Below are 26,676 nucleotides of genomic sequence, written 5' to 3' on the forward strand. Positions count from 1 at the left end.
CACAGAAATACCAATGATGGACCTAACCATTAATTATCTCCTTAATTATTCCTTCTTTTCATCCTTTTATCATTCCAGTTAGACCCTGTGATATGCTGCGTTGCTTGCTGAGAGTACTGGAGGAGTGGAGTTGACTACAGGATGCAGTGTTGATGTCTATAAAGTGCATTGTACTCTGCAAAGTTCTAGAGAGTGATGCAAAGCCGGCCCCTGTTATCATTTTATTCGGTACTGTCAGGCTAGAAGTGCAAGGAATGAAAGCAGCATCCAAAGTCGAAGTGTATTTTGTTTCTGATCATTTTTGTCTATCTAAAATGAAGAGCATAAATGCACGGGAACAAAGATTCTATAATCTCTTGTTTCCCTCTTACTCATTCTCGTCAGAAGACTAAAGCACTCTTCCTTAACTTTTGCCATTTTGGCTAAAAAGTGCCTATCCCTCTCCTTTCCAGTGCAAGAAACTGGAGATTTTGGTTTGGATGCAAGATAGAAATTGAAGCAGTGCTGGGTGAGGACGGGGGCAGGGGGGCTGATTGTGTTACCTGCCATGACAGCTAGAAGAGAATCTTAGCTTTCCTTGAGAACATGGCCACTTTCCATGTCGATAATTTCTAGAGAGAAATAGGAATACATTTTGAAGTATTCATTACTTATTGCGTGTCTGCTTGTCTCACCCCAGAGTTATAATTATGATAAGATTTAGTCCAGCTCTCAAGGCACACACAATTTAGTGGGCAGGATAGACATGTAAATACACAATTATAATGCAGGGTTGTAAGCGCTGTAATAAAGGTAAGTAAAGAGTGCAATGGGAGCAATGAAAGGAAGCATATCATTCTCTATGTCTAGGACAGGAAGAGGAAAAGAAAGTGAAGACTTTTTCCCAGTGGAGATGACGCTGGTGATCTATGCTAATTACACATCTCTATCACCGGCAATTTTAGAAGTGAAGGACTTTAAGAATTTGTGATAAGGACTATTTAGCTTACATCTATTTGTTTATCCCTTTAATAGGGTCTCTGTAACACAAAACCTAGATCTATGTTATATAACAATTATAAAATAGATACTTACAAATATTATGTTAGGACTGATGCATTTATCCATAATCTAGTTAAATACTAAGAGCTATCTTTTTTTGCTATGGATTTTTATAGGGAAAAAAATCTCCCAAGGGAATTAAAATTAGAACGAGACTCTTTTACCTTAACTCATAAAAATAAACCTATAACAGATCTTAAAGCATCTACTCTATTACTTCAGTTCTCCTTGCGGTGAAAAGACATTCCTATAACCATAAAAATAAACATCAGAAATGTCTCCAATGGGCATGTCGAATGGCAAACTTCAAATCGCAGTGAGGATTAAACAGGGTGCACTGACTGGCTAATTCTCTCTCACTCTTAGCCCTTGTTCTCTGAGGTCACCACACTGACATATTTACAAAGAATTGTGGGAAAGTCAGCACCACCCCTGTTCACTTGCTACCTGTATTGTGGGCAAGTGGATAACTTCAGTTTGTGCAAACTACTGGTTTGAGTATTAAAGTCACTCAAGAGATGCTGAATGATATTCTTGCTCCCCAAATAGAAAGTTAATTCTGAGCCATCAGTGGTGGGCTTTGTCCAAGGTCATTTTGCTGCTGACAAGTGGCACACTTTGCTGGTTGTGATGTGTTATAAAAATGGGTGCGTGTGTGGGGACCCAGTGACCACCTCTTTGTTGCCAGGTCTCTGAAAACACAGAGGCTTTCAGTAGCACTGAAAGCAATTCATACCCACAGGGGCCTTTTATTTTGGGGCTACCTTGCACAAATTAAACTCTTTGGTTTAATTTCCTCAGTTGCCACAGTTTGAAATGGTTATAATTTAACCTTTAAAAAATTATACTCAAGGCTGCCATCTTTCTACAAACTGGAATTTCAATCATAACACATAACAATGTTATAGTTGAGGGAATCCCATAGGGGTCCACCAAAATAAAGAGCAACCTACATTGGAGACATCTTCCAATCCTCCCCTTATCACTGGAGATGAGGCTTTGACCTTAGCCTTTTTCATCGACTGACCTCAACGTATTTTAAACATCTGATTAGTAGAATTACATTAACTGACACTCTTCACTAAGTTCCCACTGGGTCTGGCTCTGGGACTAAGTAATAATAGGGCTTCTCTTTTCTCACTAAGTCATGAAGCAGGTTTCATTGTGGCATAAAAATGGACCCTCTAGAGTTGTGGGTCTCAGCCCACTAGGTATAAAACATGTTCCTCATATTGTAGATTTTGTAATGCCCTCCTCACTATTCTGAAATACAATAAAACCAACCCATAAGTGATTTCAATATTTAATTTAATGCTATTATACAGAGGAATAAATAGAAAGTTGGGTATGTACAATAAAGTCATATGTTGATTTATTCAACAAATATTTATTGAGTACGTACTATGTGTTAGGCCATATGAACAAACAAACAAAATAAAAGGAAAGGTCTCTGCTCTCCTGGAGTTTGCTTGCAGTGGCGAGGGAGGAAAGAGGATAAATATTGAACATAATTAATAAGCAGATTATATTGTATGTTAGAGAGTGATATATGTTAATGGAAAACAGAAAAACTACAGCAGGATAGGGGGTTTGAAGAGTGTGGGGGAGGGGCACAGTTTATACAATTAATTAGGGTGGTTGGAGTAGACCTCATTGTGAAGGGAGATCTGAGCAAAGAACTGAATGAAGTGAAGGAGTATTTAACTGGATATTGGGAGAAAAGTGCTCCAGGTAGAGGGAGGAGCTATAGCAAAAGCCTGGTGTGCTCCAGGACCCTGATAATAGGACACAGCGAGCAACAGGAAGAAAAGAACATGTCAGAGAAGTGACAAGGAACCAGGTCATGAAGTGCCTTGGAGGCAGTCCTAAGGTCTTTGGTGTTTACTGTGTAAAGTGGCAGCCATCAACAAGACTTGAGTAAATAATATGTATTTCAGGATGTAATCTAGACTCATAATCATGAAACAGATTTTAAAGCTATATTAGTGTTTATATTTATTCAGGCAGGACATGGGACAGTTTTCACTCTTTATGATTGTCTAATTCTTTTTAAGACAATTAGTATCCCCACCCCTCAACTCCCAACATAAATAATATTCCCCAACCATTGTGGCAACTTAATTCCCCCACAGATTTCTAAAGCACCCAAGGGGGCAATACTGCCCTCTCCCAATTGAGAATCATTTCCCTACAGCAACAGTTCTTAAACATTTTGGTTTCAGGAACTCTTAAAAGTTGCTGAGGATCTCAAACAGTTTTTTTGTGTGGGGGTTATATCTATCAAAATTTATCATTTTAGAAATTAAAAATGAGAGCGTGTAAAGATACACTGTGTTCTTGGGTCGGAAGAATTAATATTGTTAAAATGACCATACTACCTAAGGCAATGTACAGATTCAATGCAATCCCTGTCAAAATACTAAAGATATTTTTCACAGAACCAGAATAAATAATTTTAAAATTTGAGTTGAAAGACGAAAGACTCTGAATAGACAAAACACTCTTGAGAAAGAAGAAAAGAGCTGGAGGAATTATGCTCCCTGACTTCAGACTATACTACAAAGCTACAGTAATCAAAACAGTATGGCACTGGCACAAAAACAGACAGAGATCAATGGAACAGAATAGACAGCCCAGAAATAAACCCACCTACTTGTGGTCAATTAATCTATGAAAAAAGGCGGCAAGGATATACAATGGAGAAAAAACAGTCTTGAAGAGTACTGGGAAAACTGGCAGCTACATGTAAAACAATGAGATTAGAACATTTCCTCACACCATATCCAATAATAAACTCAAAATGGATTAAAGACCTAACTGTAAGACTGAAAATCATAAAACTCCTAGAGTAGCAGTCCCCAACCTTTTTGGCACCAGGGACTGGTTTGGTGAAAGACAATTTTTCCATGGATGGGATGGCGGGGTGGATGGTTTTGGGAAGATTCAAGCACATTATATTTATCGTGCACTTTATTTCTATTATTGTAACATATAATGTAATAATTACACAACTCACCACAATGCAGAATCAGTGGGAGCCGTGAGCTTGTTTTCCTGCAACTAGATGGTCCCATCTGGGGGTGATGGGAGACAGTGACACCTGAAGTGTGCTGCTTATGTCCAGTCTACTCCATAATCTCATTTTGGTAGCTGTTACTGCAGAAAACCCTACTTCACAAAGATAGGATATTGGAAATAGAAGCAGGCTTTTCAGTGCTTTTGTGGCAGTCTCAGGATATTCTGCCTTGACTTTAATCCAGAACGTATGGAGATCTGAAGTTGTCCCAAACATACTTTTAAGGGCACCATCATTTGTGACCTCCAGTAGTTGATCCTCTTCTAGCACGGACAAAGTCAATTCATCTGACTTATTCACATATGGGTCGAGGGTCCATTCCTTCCCAGGCCAGGGGTTTTTCGTGGCTGGGGAGTAATGCTCAAACTCTTTTGAAAGTAATGCTCAAACTCTTTTGAAAGTAATGCTCAAACTCTCCCAAAGTTCTGAGATAGGTGATCATGCACCAGCTGAAAGAAAGAAGGCCCTGGCTCAGACTCTTTCAAAATCTCTGCTAATATTTGAAACATGTCAAAAATCCCAATGTTCACTCATCGACCCCATAATTCCAGTTTGGCTTTGAATGCAGCCACTTTATCTGCCGACTTGAACACAGTTGTCATTCTCCCCTGAAGTGACAGATTGAGTTCGCTGAGCAGGTTGAATAAGTAAGCAAGTTTTGCGACCCATTCTGTGTCACTGAAATGTGCTGTCAGTGGTGACTGTTTTTCTAAAAGAAATCTCTGGAGCGGCTCTCGTAACTCAGACACTCTGGCCTGTGATCTACCTTAAGAAAGCCATCTCACTTTTACGTATAAGAGAAGACGTGTGTGCTCTGCGTCCATCTTCTCACAGAGCTGTGCGAACAGACGTGAATTAAGGGCATGTACTTTAATGTGGTTGATAATTTTAATCACATCCTGCAAAATGTTGTTAAGTTCAGGTGACATTTTTCACCTAGCCAGCATTTCTCTATGGATGACACAGTGCATAGACTCACATTCAGAAGCAACCTCTTTGACTAGAGTAATGAAACCGGAAAGCCATCAGTCATGGCAGTTGCTCTGTCCGTGCATATACTGACACAAAATGACCAGTTCAGTTTTCCTGATATGTAATTGTTCAAAGACTTGAATAGTTCTGCAGCTGTGGTGTTGGTTGGCAACAAAAGTGCACATAACATATCCTCATGCACATCCTCCTGAAAAATAAATCGCACAAAAACAAGCATTGTTGCCTTGTTGTCAACATCAGTAGACTCGTCAACCTGGAGTGCGTACCATGGTGACTCATTAATCCTCTCTAACAACTGTGCCTCAGTATCCTCTGCTATTTCATCAGTTCATCTAGTTATGGTGCTAGCCAAAAGAGGAACATGTGCCACCTTTTGAACTGCAGCCTTTCCTAAAAGTTCATGACAAATGTCCTTAGCAGCAGGCAGGACCAACTCTTTACCAACAGTAAAGGGCTTCTTAGCTTTAGCAATGAGTTTAGCCACTAAGAATCAGTGCAGACACATTTGATGAAGTGGTGGCCTTCAATAATTGCTTCTGTTCTTCGTGTTCACGTTTTTTCCTTTGAAAAACTCCAAAGGCTTGTCTTTTAATGCAGGGTGCTTCGTCTCCATGTGGTGAAGCAGTTTTGAAGGTTTCATGGCTTTGTTGGATAGCCAGTTGTCACATGTTAAACAAAGTGGGCTTGGAGGATGTGAATCACCTCTTGCAATGAACCTGTAATTTAAGTAGGACTCTTGGTATTTTCTTTTAAATGCAGCTTTCTTTTTGTTGGCAGTCTTACTTCTGGTGTCTCATCATTGGGTCTTTCCCCCTTTTCAAAGAAGCTCTCTAGCGATGTTTGTTTTTTACTCATTTTGGCTAGGGCTAGCTCGTGGGCTTACCAAAACTGTGACTGAGACAAGAGCACAGTGCAGGAAAGAGGCGTGGATGAAAGTGGTAAGTAAAATAATGGGTCGGCCATGCGCAGACTAAACTAAGTGTCGGATTCTGACTTAAAGCCTGCCACCAGATGCAGCTGTACAATTGAAGTACAGCAACTCACTTGCCACTGTAAAGCCTGCCACCAGATGCAGCCTAATTGTCACTTGCCACTCACTGATAGGGTTTTGATATGAGTCTGCAAGCAACTGATTTATTATGGTCTCTGTGTGGTCAAACCTCTCTGCTAATGATAATCTGCATTTGCAGCCACTCCCCAGCACTAGCATCACCGCCTCAGCTCCACCTCAGATCATCAGGCATTAGATTCTCGTAAGGATTGCACAACCTAGACCCCTCACATGCGCAGTTCACAGTAGGGTTTGTGCAACTATGGGAATCTAATGCCACCGCTCATCTGACAGGAGGCGGAGCTCAGGCAGTAATGTGAGCGATGGGGAGCGGCTGTAAATACAGATGAAGCTTCGCTCACTCACCGCCGCTCACCTCCTGCTGTGCAGCCTGGTTCCTAACAGGCCACAGACCAGTACCGGTCTGTGGTCTGGGGATTGGGGACCCCTGTCCTAGAGGATAACATAGGCAGAACACTCTTTAACATAAATCAGAGCAATATTTTTTGGATCTGTCTCCTAAAGCACGGAAATATAAGCAAAAATAAACAAATGGGACCTAATTAAACTTAATTTCCTTTGCACAGCAAAGGAAGCCATCAACAAAATGAAAAGACAACCTGCTGAATGGGAGAAAATATTTGCAAATGATACGACTGATAAGGAGTTAATATCCAAAATATATAAACAGTTCATACAACTCAAAATCAAAAAAACAAACAACGTGATTAAAAAGTGGGCAGAAGACCTGAATAGACATTTTTCCAAAGAAGAAATGCAGATGGCCAATAGGTACATGAAAAGATGGTCAATATCACTAATCATCAGGGAAATACAAAACCACAATGAGATATCACTTCACACCTGTCAGAATGGCTATAATCAAAAGGAACACAAACAACAAATGTTGGTGAGCATGTGGAGAAAAAGGAACCCTTGTACACTGTTGGTGGGAATTTAAATTGGTGCAGCCACTCTGGAAACAGTATGGAGGTTACTAAAAAAAGTGACAATAGAACTGCCATATGACCCAGTAATTCCACTCCAGGGTACATATCTGAAAAAAACAAGATCACTAATTTAAAAAGATACAGGCACCCCAATGTTCATAGCAGCATTATGTACAATTGCCAAGATATGGAAGCAACCTAAGTGTCCATGAATGGATAAAGAAGATGGGGTATATATATACGATGGAATACTATTCAGCCATAAAAAAGAAGGAAATTTTGTCATTTGCAAAAACATGGATGGACTTGGAGGGTATTATGCTAAGTGAAATAAATCGGACAGAGAAAGACAAATACTGTCTGATATCAATTATATGTAGGATCTAAAAAATACAACAAACTAGTGAATATAACAAAAAGGAAACAGACTCACAGATATAGAGAATAAATTAGTGGTTGCCAGTGGGGAGATGGAAGGGGGCAGGGGCAATATAGGTGTATGGGTTTAAGAGGTACAAACTATTAGGTATAAAATAAGCTACAAGGATATATTGTACAACAGGGAATACAGCCAATATTTTATAACAACTATAAATGGAGAATAACCTTTAAAAATTGTGAATCACTATATTGTACACCTGTAACTTACATAATATTGTACAGCAACTATACTTCAATTAAAAAAATGAGAGATGTAACCTATCACTCATTAAGAAATAACAATAATAAGTCCATGACATGTTAACATAAGAGTGATCAAATATTATGTAGCCTTTGAAAAACTCCATTGTACACTCATGGGAGAATGACAGTGAAAAACGCAAATAACATCTCAGTATTATTATGAAGACAGTTTTGAATTCACAAATTCCTAAATGGGTCTTGGGGATCCCCAGAGGTTCCCAAGTCACACTTTGAGAACCATGACTAAGAGCAATGGAAATAAAGCTTAATGTATACATGAGTTTATTTGGTATATAGAATTAGATGCAAAAGAATATTTATAGCATTGTGTTTAACTAGATGCATTCTTGAGTCCTAGAAGTAAACCTTCTTGGTATTAGCTGGGAAGCTCAAAATTTATGACAGATGAACAAGCAATAAAACAAGACAGACAAGAAACTGGAAAATAAAGAAAAAGGAGACTATGGGATTTAGAAAATGAGGAGAGGCAATAGAGAAGTTATGTCTAAGCCTTTAAGAGTTTAGATAAATTATGGTAAAAAAACATTTAAAGGCTTTATTTTCAATTAATATTTAATAAGAAACTACATACAAGTGATGTTACTAGATTAGAAACACAAAAGTTGTTTGGTCTCAAATACGTATAAAAATATATCATAAGCTCCTTTGATTTTCCAAGCCCTTGAAGACACTTTAGGACCTATGTAAATATATATTCAATTAGATTCTCCACAGAGAAGCATGAGGTTTCAGACACTCTTTCCTATAAGTAATTTAACTATCTGGAGAGGTCTTTTGCAATGGAATAAAATTCTTTAGACTTAAAAAATTAAGAACCGTATTAGGTGATTAAACCTTTTTATATTTTTAGGCAATAAAACTGAAAATTGCCATCTGTCAAGCCTTTGTCTTTAGAATGATATCTTTGTCTTTTTATTTCTCTTCTACATAATATCTACTCATTCAGTATCTGTTATTCATCTTGGCACCCTTTGCAGGATCTCAGATTCTTAGGACTGGGAGAGAAGCCTTAGAGGTCAAGTTCAAAAGCTCATATAGGACTTGAATCCCCTCTGCAACCAGGTGGTCATACAGGCTTGGCTTCAAAGGTTCCAGCGATGTGGAATCACTACATCCACAGGAATATTCTGATCTATTTTTTGGCAATCATAATTTGGGGGAAATGCTTCTTTACACTTTATGTCTCTCTAGCTATTGTCTCTTCTATGATTTGCCCTCTGCAGTAATTTTTGAAGTTTAAATGAAATAACGGGTGTAAAGGAGGGGCACAGCATCTGTCACTGAGAGTATCTGATTCATGTTTGTTACCTGCTCTCCTGCACTGGATAGTGTGGATGGATTGCTGAGCATCTATTCTAACTATTTCTAGTATGTCTCTTCCTCCCTTGCAGCTGGGGTTGCAGATGTGATTTAGGTTGCACCAATCAGAGGTACTTGCCTAAGATTTGACTTTAGAACTCAGTTATCTGAGGGGGTGTGGAGTCCATTTTGCTGCTGCTCACACAGCAAGCAGGAGTAGCGTAAGCAGCTGACACAATGTCTTCCCAACATACCCATGCGGCAGGAGCTGAAACTCCTTGGTTCTTTCATGTAGCTTTAGTATTAACTTCTGGAAAGTGAGCTTAGAGCTTGTTCTCTTAGACCCTTCCTGCCTCCAAAGACTCTGTGATCCATTGAAAACTCTATAACAAATCCCTTTCTGATTAAACGTGCTAGAAGGAAGTTTGCTCTTTGGATTGAACCTTGGCCATTACTACTTCTGCCAACTCCTATGAATACCCTCCCCATGACAGGCTTTGGATAATTGACAAAAGAAATCATATCCAATTCCACATCTTCCCTTCTCTGGTTCAACTTCATGGCTTCACTGAATAGATGTGGATTGGCATCCCTGCCTTGCCATGTACAAGCTGGGGTGTGTGTGTGTCTGTTGATCTAGACAAGTTACTTAACCTCTCCACACCTCAGTTTTCTAATTTGTAAAGTGGAGATAACAACAATACCTAATTAGATTGTTGTGAGATTAACTGTGATAATCCTTGTACCAAGCTTAGGGTAGTGTCTGACATGTGATAAGGGCTCAATAAATATTCGTTGCCACTATTACTGTCATTATCACTTTCACTGAGCTATTTTCAATGGCCTTGATTTTAAAATGCCAGATATACCAACCAAGGATATTTTCTGGTTAGTTTGTCAATGTCCTTCTTTAAAGTGTAGCTTTTAAAACTGAAATCATACCCCAGGATGTCTGATGAGCCCAAAAGAGAGTATCATTCTCAACATTCTCCTTTTATTCAATGTAACAAAACTGACATATGTATCATTCACTCTCATGGAGATTAAACTCAAGTCAGACTCAAAGTCTTTTCTGTATTTTCTACTGTTAAAGCAAGACATCACTGTTTCGTACAGAGGTAATATTTTTGATTTATACTTTTTAATGTTCATCTTGCAGAACTAAGCCTGTCATTTCAGTCTGTTGATTATATATATATATATATATTGTATATTGTACCAATTATATATATATATAAATAGCATACATATGTTGGTCTCATGTAAAATGAATTAACTATGCCTCCTAGCAAGTTTGATAAAGAAGCAGCCAATTATCTCCTCAAAGTCATTAGTAAATACATTGAACAGGTTAGACCAAGGATAGAGCCCTGCATTCCTCCATTTAGCCATTAATCCTTTAATATAATCACCCTTTGGGCTTGAAGGTTTAGTCATTTATGACTCTAACTACACTATCATATCATCCAAACATCCCTGTAGTAAGATTCTATTTCAATAGCCTAGTTAAATCCAGATCCTGTCTGCAGCATCTCCCTAACCCGCCGTTCTAGAAAATGCATTTCTTATTTACACACCAATATCATAATGTAACAAAATATATATAATAGTTTAATTTTAAACACTAATTCTAACATCTGAAAGCATTTCTTCCAGCACTGAGTGAAACCCTGGAGCTAGCCCTCCAAGCCAAATCAGCAATTCTCTATTTCTTTACTCAAAGGATCATTTTGTAATCTTAGTTCCACAGAACTCAATTAATTATTTTATAGTATTTCTTTTTTCCTCATTTCCCATTGATAGTGGGACCACCACTTTCTCAGCCCATAGTCCTTCACCTCTAGAGCATATCAAACCCAATTATTAATCTCTTTTGTCATCCCACCTATTCTTCCAGAGCAGTATCTCCTAACCATGTGACCTGCATATGAATCACACATGATTTCTGTAATTCCCTATAAAACACTAGTTCAGACTCAGGCCTCACCAGCCCTTATGTTAAATTTTCATTTTAATTCCTCTTTTCACAAATTTATCAACTTTTGGTTTTAGACAGATACTTTTGCATTTCTATAATTAGAATATGATTTAGCTTTTTAAAAATAAAATTACTAAAAGGAAGCAACTTTTATTTCTATATGCAATATGGTGGCATAAAAGAATAAAGAGCAATGATTTGCTTTCTTTCCTTGTGATGCCTTTGTCTAGTCTCATTCTTAAGGAAGAGATTTATATAGTGTTAAGACATTTAACGTGTATGTGCGTCATACTGTTTTCTAAAGTAGGTATATTATAATGATAAGAATGTCAGGTGTTGGATGTTTTTAATGCATTCTAAATTGCATGAAATTTCTTCTCAAAGTATACTATCTGCTTAACGGTCTTCTACAAGCTTAATTATTAAAATGCAAATAGAAACATTAGGTTATATAAAGGAAATAAAGCATACTTGGGAAATTTAAAATATATTTTGTGTAAAACTTTGGTTTATGTTTCAAGAAATATAGTTTTTTTGTTTTTTTTGCTTTTTCTTTTTGCGGTACGTGGGCCTCTCACCGTTGTGGCCCCTCCCGCCGCGGAGCACAGGCTCCGGACGCGCAGGCTCAGCGGCCATGGCTCACGGGCCCAGCCGCTCCGCGGCATGTGGGATCTTCCCAGACCGGGGCACGAACCGGTGTCCCCTGCATCGGCAGGCGGACCCTCAACCACTGCGCCACCAGGGAAGCTCAAGAAATATAGTTTTAAGATTTTAAGATAGTGAAAGTTTAAAAGTTACATCCACAAATAACCCCCTTTTTGGGTAAATTATTTTACCCTTGATAATTCACAAATAGGAAGGAATTCCACTGCATTAGATATATAATACTTTCAATGGGACTATGTAGAGTTTAAAGGATATCCATTTTCTTTTCTTCTAACATAGGTTTTAAATAATGATCATAAATTCTAAGGCTGCATTTATCAGATATCGTCAGTGTTATTAAATGTGATGAGGGCAATGAAAGTCATATGCTATTAAAAATTCAAACTGCTGGGCTTTCCTGGTGGCGCAGTGGTTGAGAGTCCGCCTGCCAGTGCAGGGGACACGGGTTCGAGCCCCGGTCTGGGAGGATCCCACATGCCGCGGAGCCACTAAGCCCGTGCGCCACAACTACTGAGCCTGCACTCTAGAGCCCGCAAGCCACAACTACTGAGCCCACGTGCCACAACTACTGAAGCCTGTGCACTTAAAGCCCGTGCTCTGCAACAAGAGAAGCCACTGCAATGAGAAGCCTGCACACCGCAGCGAAGAGTAGCCCCCGTTCCCCACAACTAGAGAAAGCCTGCACGCAACAATGAAGACCCAACGCAGCCAAAAATAAATAAATAAATAAAATTAAAAAAAAAAATTCAAACTGCTACAATTCTATAAAAGAAACAGCATAGCTACTTCTACCGGTAGAGCTATCATATTCTGAGAGCCACTCAAGTGACAATTGCTCATATCTTATGCAATTTGCTTGAGTAACCCACAAGAGTTAATTTTTTAAAAGGATAATAGCTTGGATGTATATGTGCTTGGCATTCAGTATATAAAACTTTCAAAGAAGAGGCTCGCCTTTCTCTGTACAGCTACCTTTTCATTTTCTTTCTCTGAATAGACCTATAATATTCAGAGAAAATATCAAGAATAATAAATCCAAATCTCTGTATAAAATATACCTTCATGACACACTCAAGCTGGAAATCACAGGAACCAATAAAAATGCAGGCAGCCTACTGATAATGAGGTCAGAAATACAAATAAATTTACTTTTAATGAAGACTGGAGGCACAGTAATCAAAGTGTTAAAATTCATTTCATGCATATCTCATTTGCTTCCTAGCTGATATTTACCACACAATCTGTGAGAAAGTAGAGACCTAAGATGCTCCAGATAAATGGCTCAATTAATTGTACAGAGGTAGACTTCTTTGAGCTGAGCCGGAGCTGTGAGCTCTTTATTAAAAGCACTATTCTGTAGCCCATAACCTTGTTCCTTGACTCCTCTCTGGTTTCCAATTTAAACAAGTCCCCATGCGGCCTGCTCTAAAGGGCTTTGTCTCCCTGTCATTGTTAAGAGAGCTGAGGCATCCTGGAAGTGTGAAATCAGACCTCATGAGTTGAACGGTTCCCCAGGGAACGCTGGACTGCACAGAAGGTCAAAGTCATGGGCCGGACCATCTGAAAGTGTCTGATCGCCGGTCTGTGACACAGCAAGTTGGGGTGGGGTGTGGAGGCTAGACTGAAGAGGACTGAAATTGAACACATCTTAATTAAAGCCCACAGACAGCAAAACAAAATGTTTTCTAGGCAGCCTGTCAAATGGGGCTTAAATTTAGCTCTGCTAATGAATCTGAGCTGCTAACTGTTATTTCTTAAGATAATAAGACTCTCACGGAAGCTGATAAAAAAACCGTAGCATGTCTTTTTCTGCTGTTTTGTTACTGAAATATTTTCCAACAATGAAGACAGTTTTCCTAAAGAAAAACATGGGAAAAGTCTATGCAAAAAAAGGGGTAGTCAACAGCTCTCTTAAAAACTAGTAGATTTCCAGACTATGGAGCTGGTGAGTTACAAATCTTTATGTGTAGTGTTGTTCTAGAAAAAGATATGCTCATTTAATGGGACTATTTCAATGACAGCTTATGTTAACTGTAAAATTCTCTCCCTCTCTTCCTTTTTTTTCTCTCTCTCCCTCTATTGTTTCCTAAAAGAGATGGTGCATTAATTTGAGAGATCAATTCACCTGGAGTGAAGAAGTTTTATATTAGTGTACCTTTTAATAGAGTGAAAAGGTAGGGCATCTTTTGAAAGGGTTTCACAGTTTCCCATATCAGTGTTTCTGAAACTGAGTGGCTGGTAATCCCTGGGGAGGCTGTGACCTCTTCCTCAGGAGCTCAAAAAAACCCAGGGGAAAATGAAGGGGAGGGGCTGAGGAGAAGAACCTTTTTCTTTTTCTTCTCTAAGAACTTGAAAGAACCAATAGGCCAGGTCTAAATACGCTGCAAAGAAAGCCTCACTCAATACAGAAGACTTTAAATGTTCGGCTGAAAGCAAAAATTAGGCCCCATCCAAGGAAGAATAATTAGAAACTAGAAAAGACAAATTCCAACATACATGAACTGCTTCCCATCACCACCAAAAAAAAAAAAAAAAAAAAAAAAAGTCCACCATTGGTCTCTCTCTCCTCACAATCTGTCCAGTTTCAGGGAGCACTTGATTTAGTGGTACAATCTTCCCCCAGTGAACACAGGGCCAGACGACCTGCAGGTTTTGCTTTGATGATCCAGAGAGACATTAACCTTTTCACTGGTTACGTGAAAGGTAAGTAAGTTGTACCGTGCAGTATTTTTCAGTTAATCAAACTTTTTCCCTCACGAAGAATTTAGCTGACCAACTTTGAAAACCGGAGTGCCACTTTCTCAGGCTGTGAAAGGCTGCCCACAATTTGACTGAAATTTCAATCCACTCTTGTGCCTCGCTCAATGCATGTGTATGTGTGGGAGTTGTAAATTGAGGCCTTAACCACCAGAGTTAATCTCTTTTTAAAATCTGTATTAACCTTAATGATTTGAAGTGCACTGTCCAACACTGGGCTATTGAGATGGAAGAAAAAACTACCCTCGACTATCAACAGTTTATTAGGGGCTTAACTGAAGTGACCTACTGTAGTAGACTTCAGCTGAACAAGGCTATAGGCTTTTTGTGGAAAGGGAAAGAATTGAGGGTTTCATTAAAAAGTAATTTGTGCTTTATACTCACTCATTCAAAGAGAGTCTCAATTGCTCTTTATTCACACAGAGTTAATACAGTATCACAATGTTTCTCAATGAATGTGTTGTAACAAAAGAAAAATTTTACATTTTGAAAGGAAAAAACTCTTTGTAACTGCAGTAAGATTGATGGCTACTTAAAAGATTATAGAATCTCTTTTTTCTTGTGCTCATGCTAAATGATAGAATATTGTTATTTAAAATTTTCTGCTTAAACTATGGAAGTTTAACTTTATGTTTTAATCATTAAAAATATTTTAAATATAGGGTAAGGTTGGGCAAATATGAGTTTGTGTTGTTGGACTTGTCTGGGAAAGTGTTCAGAAACCTACTAGGTATTTTATAGCTATAGCCTCATTTATATCAGGTCAAAAAATATTCTTTGCTATCAGTGATTTAAAATATCCCCTCTCCATCCACAACAATCCTAAATGGATGCCTATTTGAGCATCTGAAGACGCACCATTGACTCTACTCCCTTCCCTCAAATTGTTGCTGAACATCTTGTAGAGCCTGACTATGATTATCCACTGAGATATAAAACATATTTTTAAAGTTCTTCTTTGAGCAAGTAGGAGATAAAGTATGCAAATAGCTTATTTGTGATAAGCTCAAATTTCATGATACCCAAATTTCATGATAAAGACCAGGAAGGATCAGTATACATATAAATATTTATCCTTTTCAGAAGTAAAGACTTTTTTAAAAACTTGGTAGACTATTCAGACATTTCTGTCTTAAAAACATGGTCCTCGGTTTCTGCCACCATCACAAATGTCATAAAGACCACAAAAGGTCCAAGAGTGAGCAAGGTCAAAGACTGAATTATCCTCTTGCCCCTGAATAGTTTAACATCTCTCTTATTCAATTCAGAGCACATTAGATTATAAGGTCAGTGAGGAATGAGGAACCATTATGTCCCTAAAACTAGAAGGAAAAAATGGAGAATCCGTTATTTAGTATTCCCCAAATTAAAGTTCATTTTATCAGATCAAAATTATGTCTCACTGAATCCCTAGGGAAAAGGTGATTCTTAGTCACATTAATTTACCTAGAACCATTACGAAAGAAATATATCTGTTTTTTCCAGCTTCAAGAGAACATGTACTTTAACTTGCTTAGTGGCATATAAGCCAACTGGCTTAATGTAGTTTGCATATTCATGAAGTTTCAAAAGCAATGACAGCTTCTCTCCAAGACAGACAAACATATAATTGCATTTAACTTGTGTAATGGGCAAGTATATAAACTTTTGAAGTAAAGGGGACTTGAATTTTTCTATAAGAAATTATTGTGCCCACTATAAATACCCAGTGATAGTTCTGAACACTTAGGTGTTAGGTGCCCTCTGAGATACTTTTTATTTTAGGATTTTCTCCCTATCTTCAGATGTTTTTAGCCCAACACTGGGTGCTCCCCTACCCCGCAGAAAATCCTGAAGAAAAGTGAAGATATTTCCCATGATGGTGAACATCTTGGCCATGAATTCCTGAATCTACCTGCTGCTGGGAATCAAAGGCTGGCCAGAACCTCTGTAGTGTAAAAGCAGCCCTGAGTTCCTGTTCTGGTCTTTAAGTTAATGTCCAAAGTGAACAACAACAAAAAAGCAGTTAGTCAACCATTCACTGTTGACTGTTGGTTCTAATAATGAAAGCAGCATAATAATTTAGAAATAATTGCGTCCAGATTAATTTGATTTTAACCACACCAGAAATAAAATACAAAGTGAATAAACTTAGCATTCACTAATTGTTTAGTACAAGGAGCCAAGTCAGTATATTTGCAAAAAGATTACAAACAATCCTCTCTCCCACTATTTTCAGGTATGCCTATTTTGAAATAATATCTGACAGTTGTTATTATCTTCTTGGTTACAAATGAGTTGATAAAATCCTCTTTAAAGAAACTGTAAACTCTCAACATTTTTACTTTTATCATACAGTAAATAGTCATTCAATACTATGCAAACATTAAAAAATTTTAAATATTGCCATTTTTGAACAGACATCTGCTATTTTAGTTTTAAGGCATGTGAGCTTTTAATTAGGTTTTGATTCTGTTCCATGAATTAAGGGCAGCAGTGATCATGTAATGGGTTTGCAAGCCCTTATATGGTAGGAAAAATACATTTCTCCCCTTCAAATAAGTTAGCTACCCCTGAAGGGTCAACTTGCTGGCCATTCACAGTGGTAAGCATATTTCCACAAATAATAAGTGGATACTTTCTTTCAGGAACAGGGAAATCTGCACAAAATTGGTCAAATCAGTCCTATTTATTATCCACCTTGAGATGGACAATTTAAGGAATTGTATAAATACCCCCCGAAGCCTATGAAATTAAAGAATAAGTGAATGCTCACATAGTTGCAAATTCAAAACAATAATTTAATGCTGGTAATTGATGAAATAATTAATTAATCAACATGTCACAGAAACAGCAATATCCAAATCAGGAAGCTTTAAGACATCATACTGAGTTTGGCATTTTTACAGGCCTGCTTCTTGGTTAAAAAAAAATTTAGAACAATGTAGATGTTGAGTTTAGATCCAGAATGATCTCTGGGATGTGCTAGGGAATTTGGACAGCTGAGGAATTGTATCAGCAACCCAAATACCAACAGTTCATACCAAGGAATTGAGTATTATGTATCTAAACTTCTCAGTGAACTATGCAACAGATTTCATGCATGTTTGAATTATTAGTGTTGATGCTACAATATCATCTGAGGGAAGCTGATACTGTCTAAGAGAAAAAGATACAGCATTACTACCCCAAAATGCCAAAATGATGAAACCTGGAAGAAATATAACCACTACGCTGACTAAACCTTGGAGAAGGCAACAATTCAAAAGTTGTTTCCCTTTTTATTGTTTACTTGTTAACATGTTACCCTTCTTTTAAAAAGCAGAGACAGTATAAAAATCAGGTGGATAGCAAATCTTTGTAAGATCAACAAACTTTGTATTATTTACTCTGATGATCGAGTCAGGTGAAATGAAAAGTTCAGTCATCAAATGGTGTACACCTTGCATGCTGCTTGATATAGACTCTTAAAAAGGGAAAACTGCATCGGCTCTTACCTGTGACATCAGCGGCCATTAACCCTTCTGCTCTGATCACTTTCACCTGGAGGAATCCCACATCTTTCAGGTTGTGAAATATCCGCAATAGGCTCTAAAAGAACCCAACATCAGTATTAGAAAAGAAAGGTCATAAAGGGTCTCAAAGAGTGCGCTGAGGAAACATTGTTACAGTTGATCTCAGGATGCTGCTTAAGTTATCAAAGGGATATTTGTGTTTCTTCAGTACAGATGACCTTTCCACCATCAAGAATGCATACACACACACGCACACGCACACGCACACGCACATTTATGTAGATAATTGTTGCTATATAAGTAGATTTTTTGAAAGAGTAAAAATACCACAACATTTCTCCCCCTTAAGTAATTAGCAGTAGATGATGAACAATAAATTATAAAATATGACATGTCTGCATTCTTCCATCAGTCTCCTTTACCAAAGCGCTCCAAGAAATCTTTTATCTGTGGGCATGATCATTTGTAGGCTATTGATTCTTAATACTGAATCTTAAGTTGTTGGTTAAGTAACACACTTCAGACTTTGGGAATAAGAAAGACAACATTAAATTAATTATTTTTCTACTCTTTTCTTCTTGGGCAGCTTTGCAAATGGTAGGTGCTAGATAAGGGTTAAATTATTTAAGACTATTTTCTAATATTTGATTCAAAAGACGTATTTCTACCACACACCTTTTAGGTGCTTTTAAAATTTATTTGTTTTATTTTTGCCTTCGAAAATAAATCAAGTTGATTAAAAAATAAATTCAAAAGGGATGAGTAATTTTTCTTAAATTTGTAATTTTGTTTTTCATTGTAGTAGGTATAGAAGTATACAAATTTTGATAGAAGAATCAGATCCAAATGCTGAAACCTATTTAATTTCATAAATTAATAATGGTAGCGTTTGAATAAGCGTATACCAGAAGGAATTAAAAGAGGGATAGCAATAACTCAGAACTCTAATTAACAGACACAAATAGAGAGTAAAATCAACCTATAGAACATGATATGCATTTGTTCATTTATGCTTCATTGCATCTTTCTCGTGACAAGATCAGCACTTTTATTCAGTAAATCAAAGATGCTTCTTTATCATAATCGTTAAAATGCTTTAAAACCGGGAGCATAACATAGTTTTACCTAATAAAGTTATCTATTAAAATGTTACTACGGAACATTCCCATCTTTGCATTGAGAATGTGAGAAGACTGACAAGCACAAGCTTACCGCGATATTAACTTTATCAACCCCATGTGACTAGTCATCGTTTACACTGATGCTCTGACCTTGGCACACTGAGAGGAGGAGACGCAGACAGACGTGTAATCTCAGAGCCTAACTTTTAAAAAAGAGTGTTTAGCACAAGGATTAGCTCTTAATCTTTTATTGTTTTTAAACAGTTGTTTATCACCCAAACTGTGTTGAAACTACGCCGGTGACAGGGTTCAATAAAAATGCACTTCTCTCTCCATTTACATTCCTGTAAATTAAGGGTTTAGAAGTGGAAACTTTAGACTGCAGTATTATAATTCAGAGATTTGTAGGCATGTTGTCTTCCTAAGGTGGTAATGATCAGGTGTGGGAAGCTGCTTCTTATCTCAGAGCTTACTGAGTGCTACAGACCAGGTAAGTCTCCTAATCTAACGATGGAGAAGAGTTTTAGCAAAAGGTTCCTGTCCTTTAATTTTTAGGAGCAATTTAAACTAAGTTTCACTGTGACTAAAACAAATATCTTCAGTCAGAGAATCGTTTTCATACTGGTAACCTCATTGCAGAGTCACACTGCTTCTGGTGCTTCAGCTCCGAAGTTCTGCTTTCCATGTGGAGGGGTAATTATTATTTGAAGGTTTCATTTCCTCGAGTCAGCTGACGCTCAGTAATCTATTGCAAACTTCAACTGCTTAGGCCAGTAACACATGGATTATAATAAGAACATCAAAAAACAGAAAAGCAAAAAATGTAAATATATCCGTTTAAAAATATAACTTTAAGGAATGCTTCATCAAGAGGTATTCCTGCCTTGTTATTTATGGTTATTTTAGAAGGCCTCAAAACCTGGATGGCTTCTGAAGCCAGAAATTTCCATAGCAGAGGAATCTATGATTTGCTGTGCATCCTTTCAGCCCTCAATAGATGGGAAAAGATTGAAAGGCTCTGGAGAGGAGTCCTCTTTATTTTTTTAATGAAAGGCTGTATAATATATTTTCTCTATGGCTGCAGCAGCTGTCAGGGAGAGCATCTCAGTTCAGCTCTATTACGGGAGAGGCAATACCCCGTCCTATGGAATCGAGATGCTCTGAGGGGCCAGAGCTGATTGACAGCTTGTCACCGTGACGTCTTATTCCATCTCTGTTATGGAGAAAATTAATGTCACACCACCAGCCTTATGACTCGCTGTCATCTTAGAACCGCTCACCTTTTATCAATGCTCTAAATAACATTTCAAGCCTATCGTCTCACGGTGGACAATCCGGTCAAGGGACATTAAATCAGATGACTGTGAAATGTCATAATAAAAATGGAATGCTAACAACTTCTTCTCTAAACTAGCTCCTCTGGTTTTTAAACTGTGACAAGGGGGAGCAAGGGTTCAGCATCCCCATTCTGAAAAGGTCATACAATCGCTCTTGGTCTACTACCCATTACTACCCGCCCCCTGTTGACCTTCCCTGCTTCCCCACCACCCGCCCCGCAAAAAGAAGAAAAAAAAAAAGAAAAATGGAATTAGCCATCTTTTCAGAATGGGGTGATCAAATAATGGCACACACAGTAACGTCTGTTTAATTTGTGGGGCTTCAATGCTTTGCAATGAACAGCTGAATGACAGCAACGGAGAACCTTTTCAGGGCTGTTTCTTATGAGAGTGGGGCAATCCACTTACTCTCCTCACCAGAACCAGAGCGAAATCAAATTCTTAGGTTGAACCTAAACTTAAAAAAAATAAATACCCAAGTTCTCACAGGAAAACATATGTATAATTCTCCAAATAAACTCTTTTATATTGTATGTTTCTCCAAAACAAGTGATATTTCAAACATCATACAGTATTCATTCATTTTATAATCTATAGAATAAAAAGGAAACACTCTGAAACCCTAAATCATAGATCTTTGTCCTTGCGTTGCTATGAGTAATCATAATGCATGTGCTATATTGCACACACTAGCTTCTTAGCAAATATGATTCTAAAGGGAGATACAGGCCTATGCTTGAAATTCAGGGCTTAAAAAAAAAGTATATTTAAACTTGGTTCACTTTTTAGTATATTGAGCAGAATAGAATCTGAGAATTAGCTGGGACATCCACATAATATTTTACATTTTACTGAAATAATAACTAATATTTGAAAGTAGGTATAGAAACAAATACTCAAATTCTAAATGGAAATGGCTGATTTAAGGAATCCCTTACAGCAAAAAGAAAAAAAAATAATAGTAATTGGAGCATTTCTAATTACCTAGCCCGTAGTATCATTCTAATATATGGGATAGTATCAAATATTAATCCATCAAATACAATATTATAATACCTAGAATCATTTTTATATTAATATATGAATTAATTTCTTTAAAATTGTTTTAATTCATGAGTCTCACTTCTGTGAACAGGAGAATATGTCTTGGTGGGTACCAAAATGTGAAATAATTTTCACAACTGCAATTATATATTAGAAGAGGCCACACAATACCTTTGACTCTTAGGTGGTTTAAAAATATATACTATTTAGCCTTGCTAAGTCACCTCTATTAAACTGTTTATGATAACACCATTGGTGGATGAGTTGTACAAGCATTAGCAGACAGCTGATTCAGTGGAGATAGCCAGAATAAATTTGCTGAAGCACACATCCTGCTAATCTGTTTGAAGAATATTGTAGAGCATTAGTACCAGCACTTCATGTTATCTGCACAGCCTGATAAGGTACATCTTTATTAAATTCAGTTATTGGAAGGATGTCAGTCAGCAAATAGGAATATTTTAAAATCTAAAAAAAAAAAAAAGAAAATTAAGCGGTTCTTTGTTAGTCAGAGCTTGGTTTCATGACTGAGTGTCTAGAGGAGCCTTCTAAACACCTGGCAGCATTGTACAATACAAGCTTTGTAATTTTAAGTGCAAAAGCTTTTATTTTTTCTTCCAGCTTCACGGGTACCCAGACATTCACTTTCTCCAGGCTTCACTAAGAGAGAACAATGGAGTAAGAGCTCCCCTCTCTGTTGATTCAAGAAAACTACATGGTGAGAAATGCAGACCGTGAGGATGCTGGGAAATAGGTAGATTTGGTTGTGAATGTTTGGGTTTGATAAAATTTGAGAAGGGTACTTATTTTAGTGACTCAGTATGCCACCCTATCACTCTACATCTGATCGGAAGGTAAGAAAGCTTCCTTTTCATTATATTTCACATTCGATTTTTAAAAATTAAAGGAATGAAGTGAGGCTTTTCTAAGCAGTTGAAAGGAAAAGTTATTTCTGTGAATATCCTCCAGTAACCAACCTACTAATTAAAAAGTAGGTGCAGTTAACTCCATTTCAAATTTGTAAAGACAAGGAAATCTTAATTCCAACGACAAATAATCAATGAACTCATTTTAAAGTATTATATAAACTCAACTTTCCATTACAGGAAGTTTCCCTGCATGATAATTTTGTGGTGTGATAAAATTACTGAGGAGAATCTCAGAATCTAGAACTTGCTCTGGAAGAGAGTCGAGAGAAGACCAGATGTCTAGATATCCATGGGTACCCCAAGTGCTTCTGCAAAGATATCCACAGTATTTGCATCTGCCTAGCCTTCTGCTTCTGCTGATTCATCTGTCAGACAGCTTTGCAGATGTACTTCTATCACTCTATGTAAATTATTTACAACCTCTTCTAGTCACCCATGACCCTGAAGGAGGAGGCTTACATACGTACATATCTCTTTAATATTTCCTCGCGTTCTTTTGGGTCCTCCAGGGAGTTGATGGAGAGGTCAGAGATGCTGACTGTGGCCGAAGCTGTCAGGGTGACCAGCAACACCAGGTGCCCCTCCCCTTCCTCCAGCTGCAATTCTAGCTTGTGTGTCTGTTCCCTACTGAGAGCCGACAGGTCGATCTGGCACCTAAAAAGAAATGTTTTGAATTAGCAAAAGGCTTTTTTTTTTTTTTTTTGCCACATCAAACAGTGGAGGTGCAGGCTGCTCAGAGCTATGTGAAAAATAAATCAATGGAAATACCATTTGGACCACTGGAAGCATATGTATTTCATGTCAGCTGACTTCACAAAATTCAGACTCTGATTATTTTAGTATCTAATTGCTTATTTCTTGTAAGATGCAAAAAATGTGCTTTTCTGATTTGATTATTACCCACTATCACCATATTTATAAATCAGTAGGGGCTTTCAGTCCCTAGATGGCCCAGATCAGTGGGGCTTTGCTTACAGAGAGACTAACATGAGCTGTCTAAAGAGGCAAACTACCAAGAGTGAATTTTTATGTCACTCTAAAACAATAGGTGTTTTGCCCTCGTTCTGAAATGTTATTAAGCAGAGAATAGACCATTTACTATGATGATGCCATATGTTTTACATTTTTAAAACCATGCCAATTTATTCACAGAACACTGCATAAATCTAAGTTAACAAACAAACAAATCCTCTGAAAACATTATAGCTGAAGTGTTACGTACAAGAGTTGCCCGAAGAGAGACTTTGTAATAGTATGGCAACCCATGCTCGATATATCACCTCCTCAGAGCTGAACACTTTGCAGACTCTTCTCATAAAAATGTCAATTGATTTGGAAGAGAAAGATACTGTGGTGACCAAAACCACAAGGGCAATAAACAGAGAGAAAGGGGGCAGACATGAATAAAAGACATTTGAAACAGGAAATAGCCAATTATAAGAATAGATGTGGTATCGTCATAAACAAGGGGTGGTCAGCTATTAGGGACAGATTAAATTTTTGCCCCTTCTTATTCTTCACTCTATTTATTGTTTATTATTTTGCTTTTAAGTTAAACATCTGTGAATAGGGCCTCAAAGCTTATGGTTGAGTTCAAACATCTTTAGTGAGAGTGATTTTAGAAACTGAATCAAAGTTTGACATTTATGTTTTATTTTTGCCTATCAAAAATGACATGAAAGATAGCCAGACTAGGAACAACTGAGAGAAAGAGGAATATAGATGCAAGAAATGAAGAAGAATAGAAACGTCCTGGTCAGTGATAGAAAATCTGCATGCACTAAATGCTAACTATCGAGACAGCAGGAAATTAGGGTCTGTACTAAGTCAGGAAAACATCTTCCTAAAGTTAGGATGTATATCAAGTAACCTCACTGTTTCTGCAAACACAATATCCATTTCAAAATACTCTCATGCTGTCCCCTTAGATTCTAAATGATGAAAAAACATATCAAATGCCTTATTTAATATTCAAATTTTAATTGGAATTAGTTCTTAATAATACCTGGAACAAATTTAGGGTTAAAAAATGCAATGGTGAAGAACAGCTAATCAAATGCATTCTCTAATAAAAAGGAGAAACATGAATATGATTTTCTACAGATCTTTCCAGCATCTGGCACAGTGCCTAACCTATAATTTGTTGAATGTGAATGAATCTTTGGACTAGATTGAGAGTATAACACTGGAGAATTGAACAGGGATGACAGTTCAGATAGTACTTTTGGTTAGTTAACTTGGGACCAAGAAAGGTATTTCACTCGCTCTGATCATGCATTTCCAGTCCTGCTCATGCCCTATTCCTATGTATGATACTGCATCACTCTTAAAACACATTGAAACCTTCTGGAGGATTTCCTTTTATGCCTATTACCATTAAGTGCTGGTCATTTAGGTGTTGGCCTTCCTCCTCTTTTATATATATTAGAGTCATTGCACTTAATTCTTTAGAGTTGGGGAAGGTGTTCTAAAGATGCAGTCCAGGAACTGCAAACTGGCCACTCTCAGATCAAAGCTGGTCCATAGATTTGTTGTTTTTATTGTGCTAAAAACGTTTTGAATTTAAATAACTTTAAAGAGAGAGCAAATGTCCTCTGAGTTATTGTCCCCAATACTGTCTAACTTACAGCTGGACTATTTCACTTAATTCTGTACCCAGTGCCAATAGGCATAAGGATTTGTGATCCTCAAAGTCTCCTTAATTTACCAATGAGGAAACTGAGGGCCAGAGAAGTCACATGAATCAATGGAGATACACAGTTAGTTATTAGCAGAGCCAGACCTGAACCTAGCACTCTGGAATCTAAGATCTAGGCTTTTTCCTTAACCAGTCTGTCATTGCTGTAATTGTGCATCCTGGAGGAATGTGCTATGTGAGGCAGCTCTTAAATGGGGTGATATCCAGACTTGTTTTTTTGTTGTTTTGTTTTGTTTTGTTTTTGCGGTACGCGGGCCTCTCACTGCTGTGGCCTCTCCCGCTGTGGAGCACAGGCTCCGGACGCGCAGGCTCAGCGGCCACAGCTCACGGGCCCAGCCGCTCCGCGGCACGTGGGATCCTCCCGGACTGGGGCACGAACCCGCGTCCCCTGCATCGACAGGCGGACTCCCAACCACTGCGCCACCTGGGAAACCCCTCCAGACTTGTTTTGAACAGGACACATTAACTCCGGTTTCAAGTACAGAAGCGTGTTATTTTTATGCTTTAAAAATATGTATAAACTAGGAAGAATGCTGTAAGTAATTGCTCTTAGAAGACGATAAACTAAGAAAAAATTACAAATTGAATTTTAAAAGCTATGGAACTAAAAAAATTTAAATTACCATTGTACATCTATAGGAAGGATTATACCTTTCTGCTGCAACTAAATTTTCAATATTGGGTACACTCGTAGAAACAGTCCCAGGTTCTGTCCTATATTTAATGGTTCAGAATTTTGACTATAATCATTCTAATATAGAAAATGCCTATGTATACAAATATTTTGAAAAGAGAGCATTAATGAATTCAAGATGCTTTTTGCTAGTTGAGGTTACTCAGATCTCCTATTCATCTAAAAACTCTGCTGAGGAGTAATCCTCAGATGCCATTTAAAGCAAAATGTCACCTGATAACCAAGCAAAATTGTCCTATTAACTTCAGGATAAAGTCAGCATTACAGCATCACTGATATCTGCATTAAATGGGTATCGAATCAGATTATTGCTGGAATTTGGTGGAGAAAAAGCTTTTGCTATTCCTTTGTTGTTATTGAATAAATATGAACAAAGATGGAACTCCTGCAACATACTGTATTGCAAAGTGAATTCAGGACTAATTACTAGGGGCCAGTGCTATGGTTTGAATGTTTGTGTACTCTCCAAAATTCATATGTTGAAACCTAGTGCCCAATGTGATGATATTAAGAAGTGGGTTGGTTGGGAAGTGATTAGGTCATGAGAGTGGAGCCCTCATGAATGGGATTAGTGCCCTTATAAAAAAAGGCACAAGAGAGATCCCTCACCCCTTCTGTCATGTGAGGACACAGAAGAAAACAGCAGTTTATGAACCATGAAACCAGACACCAAATCTGCTTTTGTCTTGATCTTGGACTTCTCAACCCCCAGAACTGTGAAAAATAAATTTCTGTTGAATTCCATCCACCCAGTCTATGGTGTTCGGTTATAGCAGTCCAACAGGCAGATTCACCCGTACCTGGCTTACCTGTATTATTATGTTCTCAACAAAGGAAGGATTC

The 26,676-nt window shown here is 37.7% G+C and overlaps 1 protein-coding gene across 3 annotated transcripts in view; it reads right to left on the minus strand.

Moving 5' to 3' along the window:
* Positions 1-26,676, minus strand: part of MCTP1 (multiple C2 and transmembrane domain containing 1) — a 534,361-nt gene that overhangs the window by 171,911 nt on the left and 335,774 nt on the right. For all 3 annotated transcript variants that reach the window (XM_029217598.1, XM_029217600.1, XM_029217599.1), the window contains 2 exons: positions 22,909-23,095; positions 17,993-18,086 (listed from right to left, as the gene is read on the minus strand). In XM_029217598.1, the coding sequence (XP_029073431.1) occupies positions 17,993-18,086; positions 22,909-23,095 (281 nt within the window). The remainder of the gene's footprint in view (positions 1-17,992; positions 18,087-22,908; positions 23,096-26,676) is intronic.

This window comes from Monodon monoceros, unplaced genomic scaffold (genome assembly GCF_005190385.1).
Source record: "Monodon monoceros isolate NGI ecotype Baffin Bay Population unplaced genomic scaffold, NGI_Narwhal_1 Super_Scaffold_12, whole genome shotgun sequence".
Classification (NCBI taxonomy): domain Eukaryota; kingdom Metazoa; phylum Chordata; class Mammalia; order Artiodactyla; family Monodontidae; genus Monodon; species Monodon monoceros.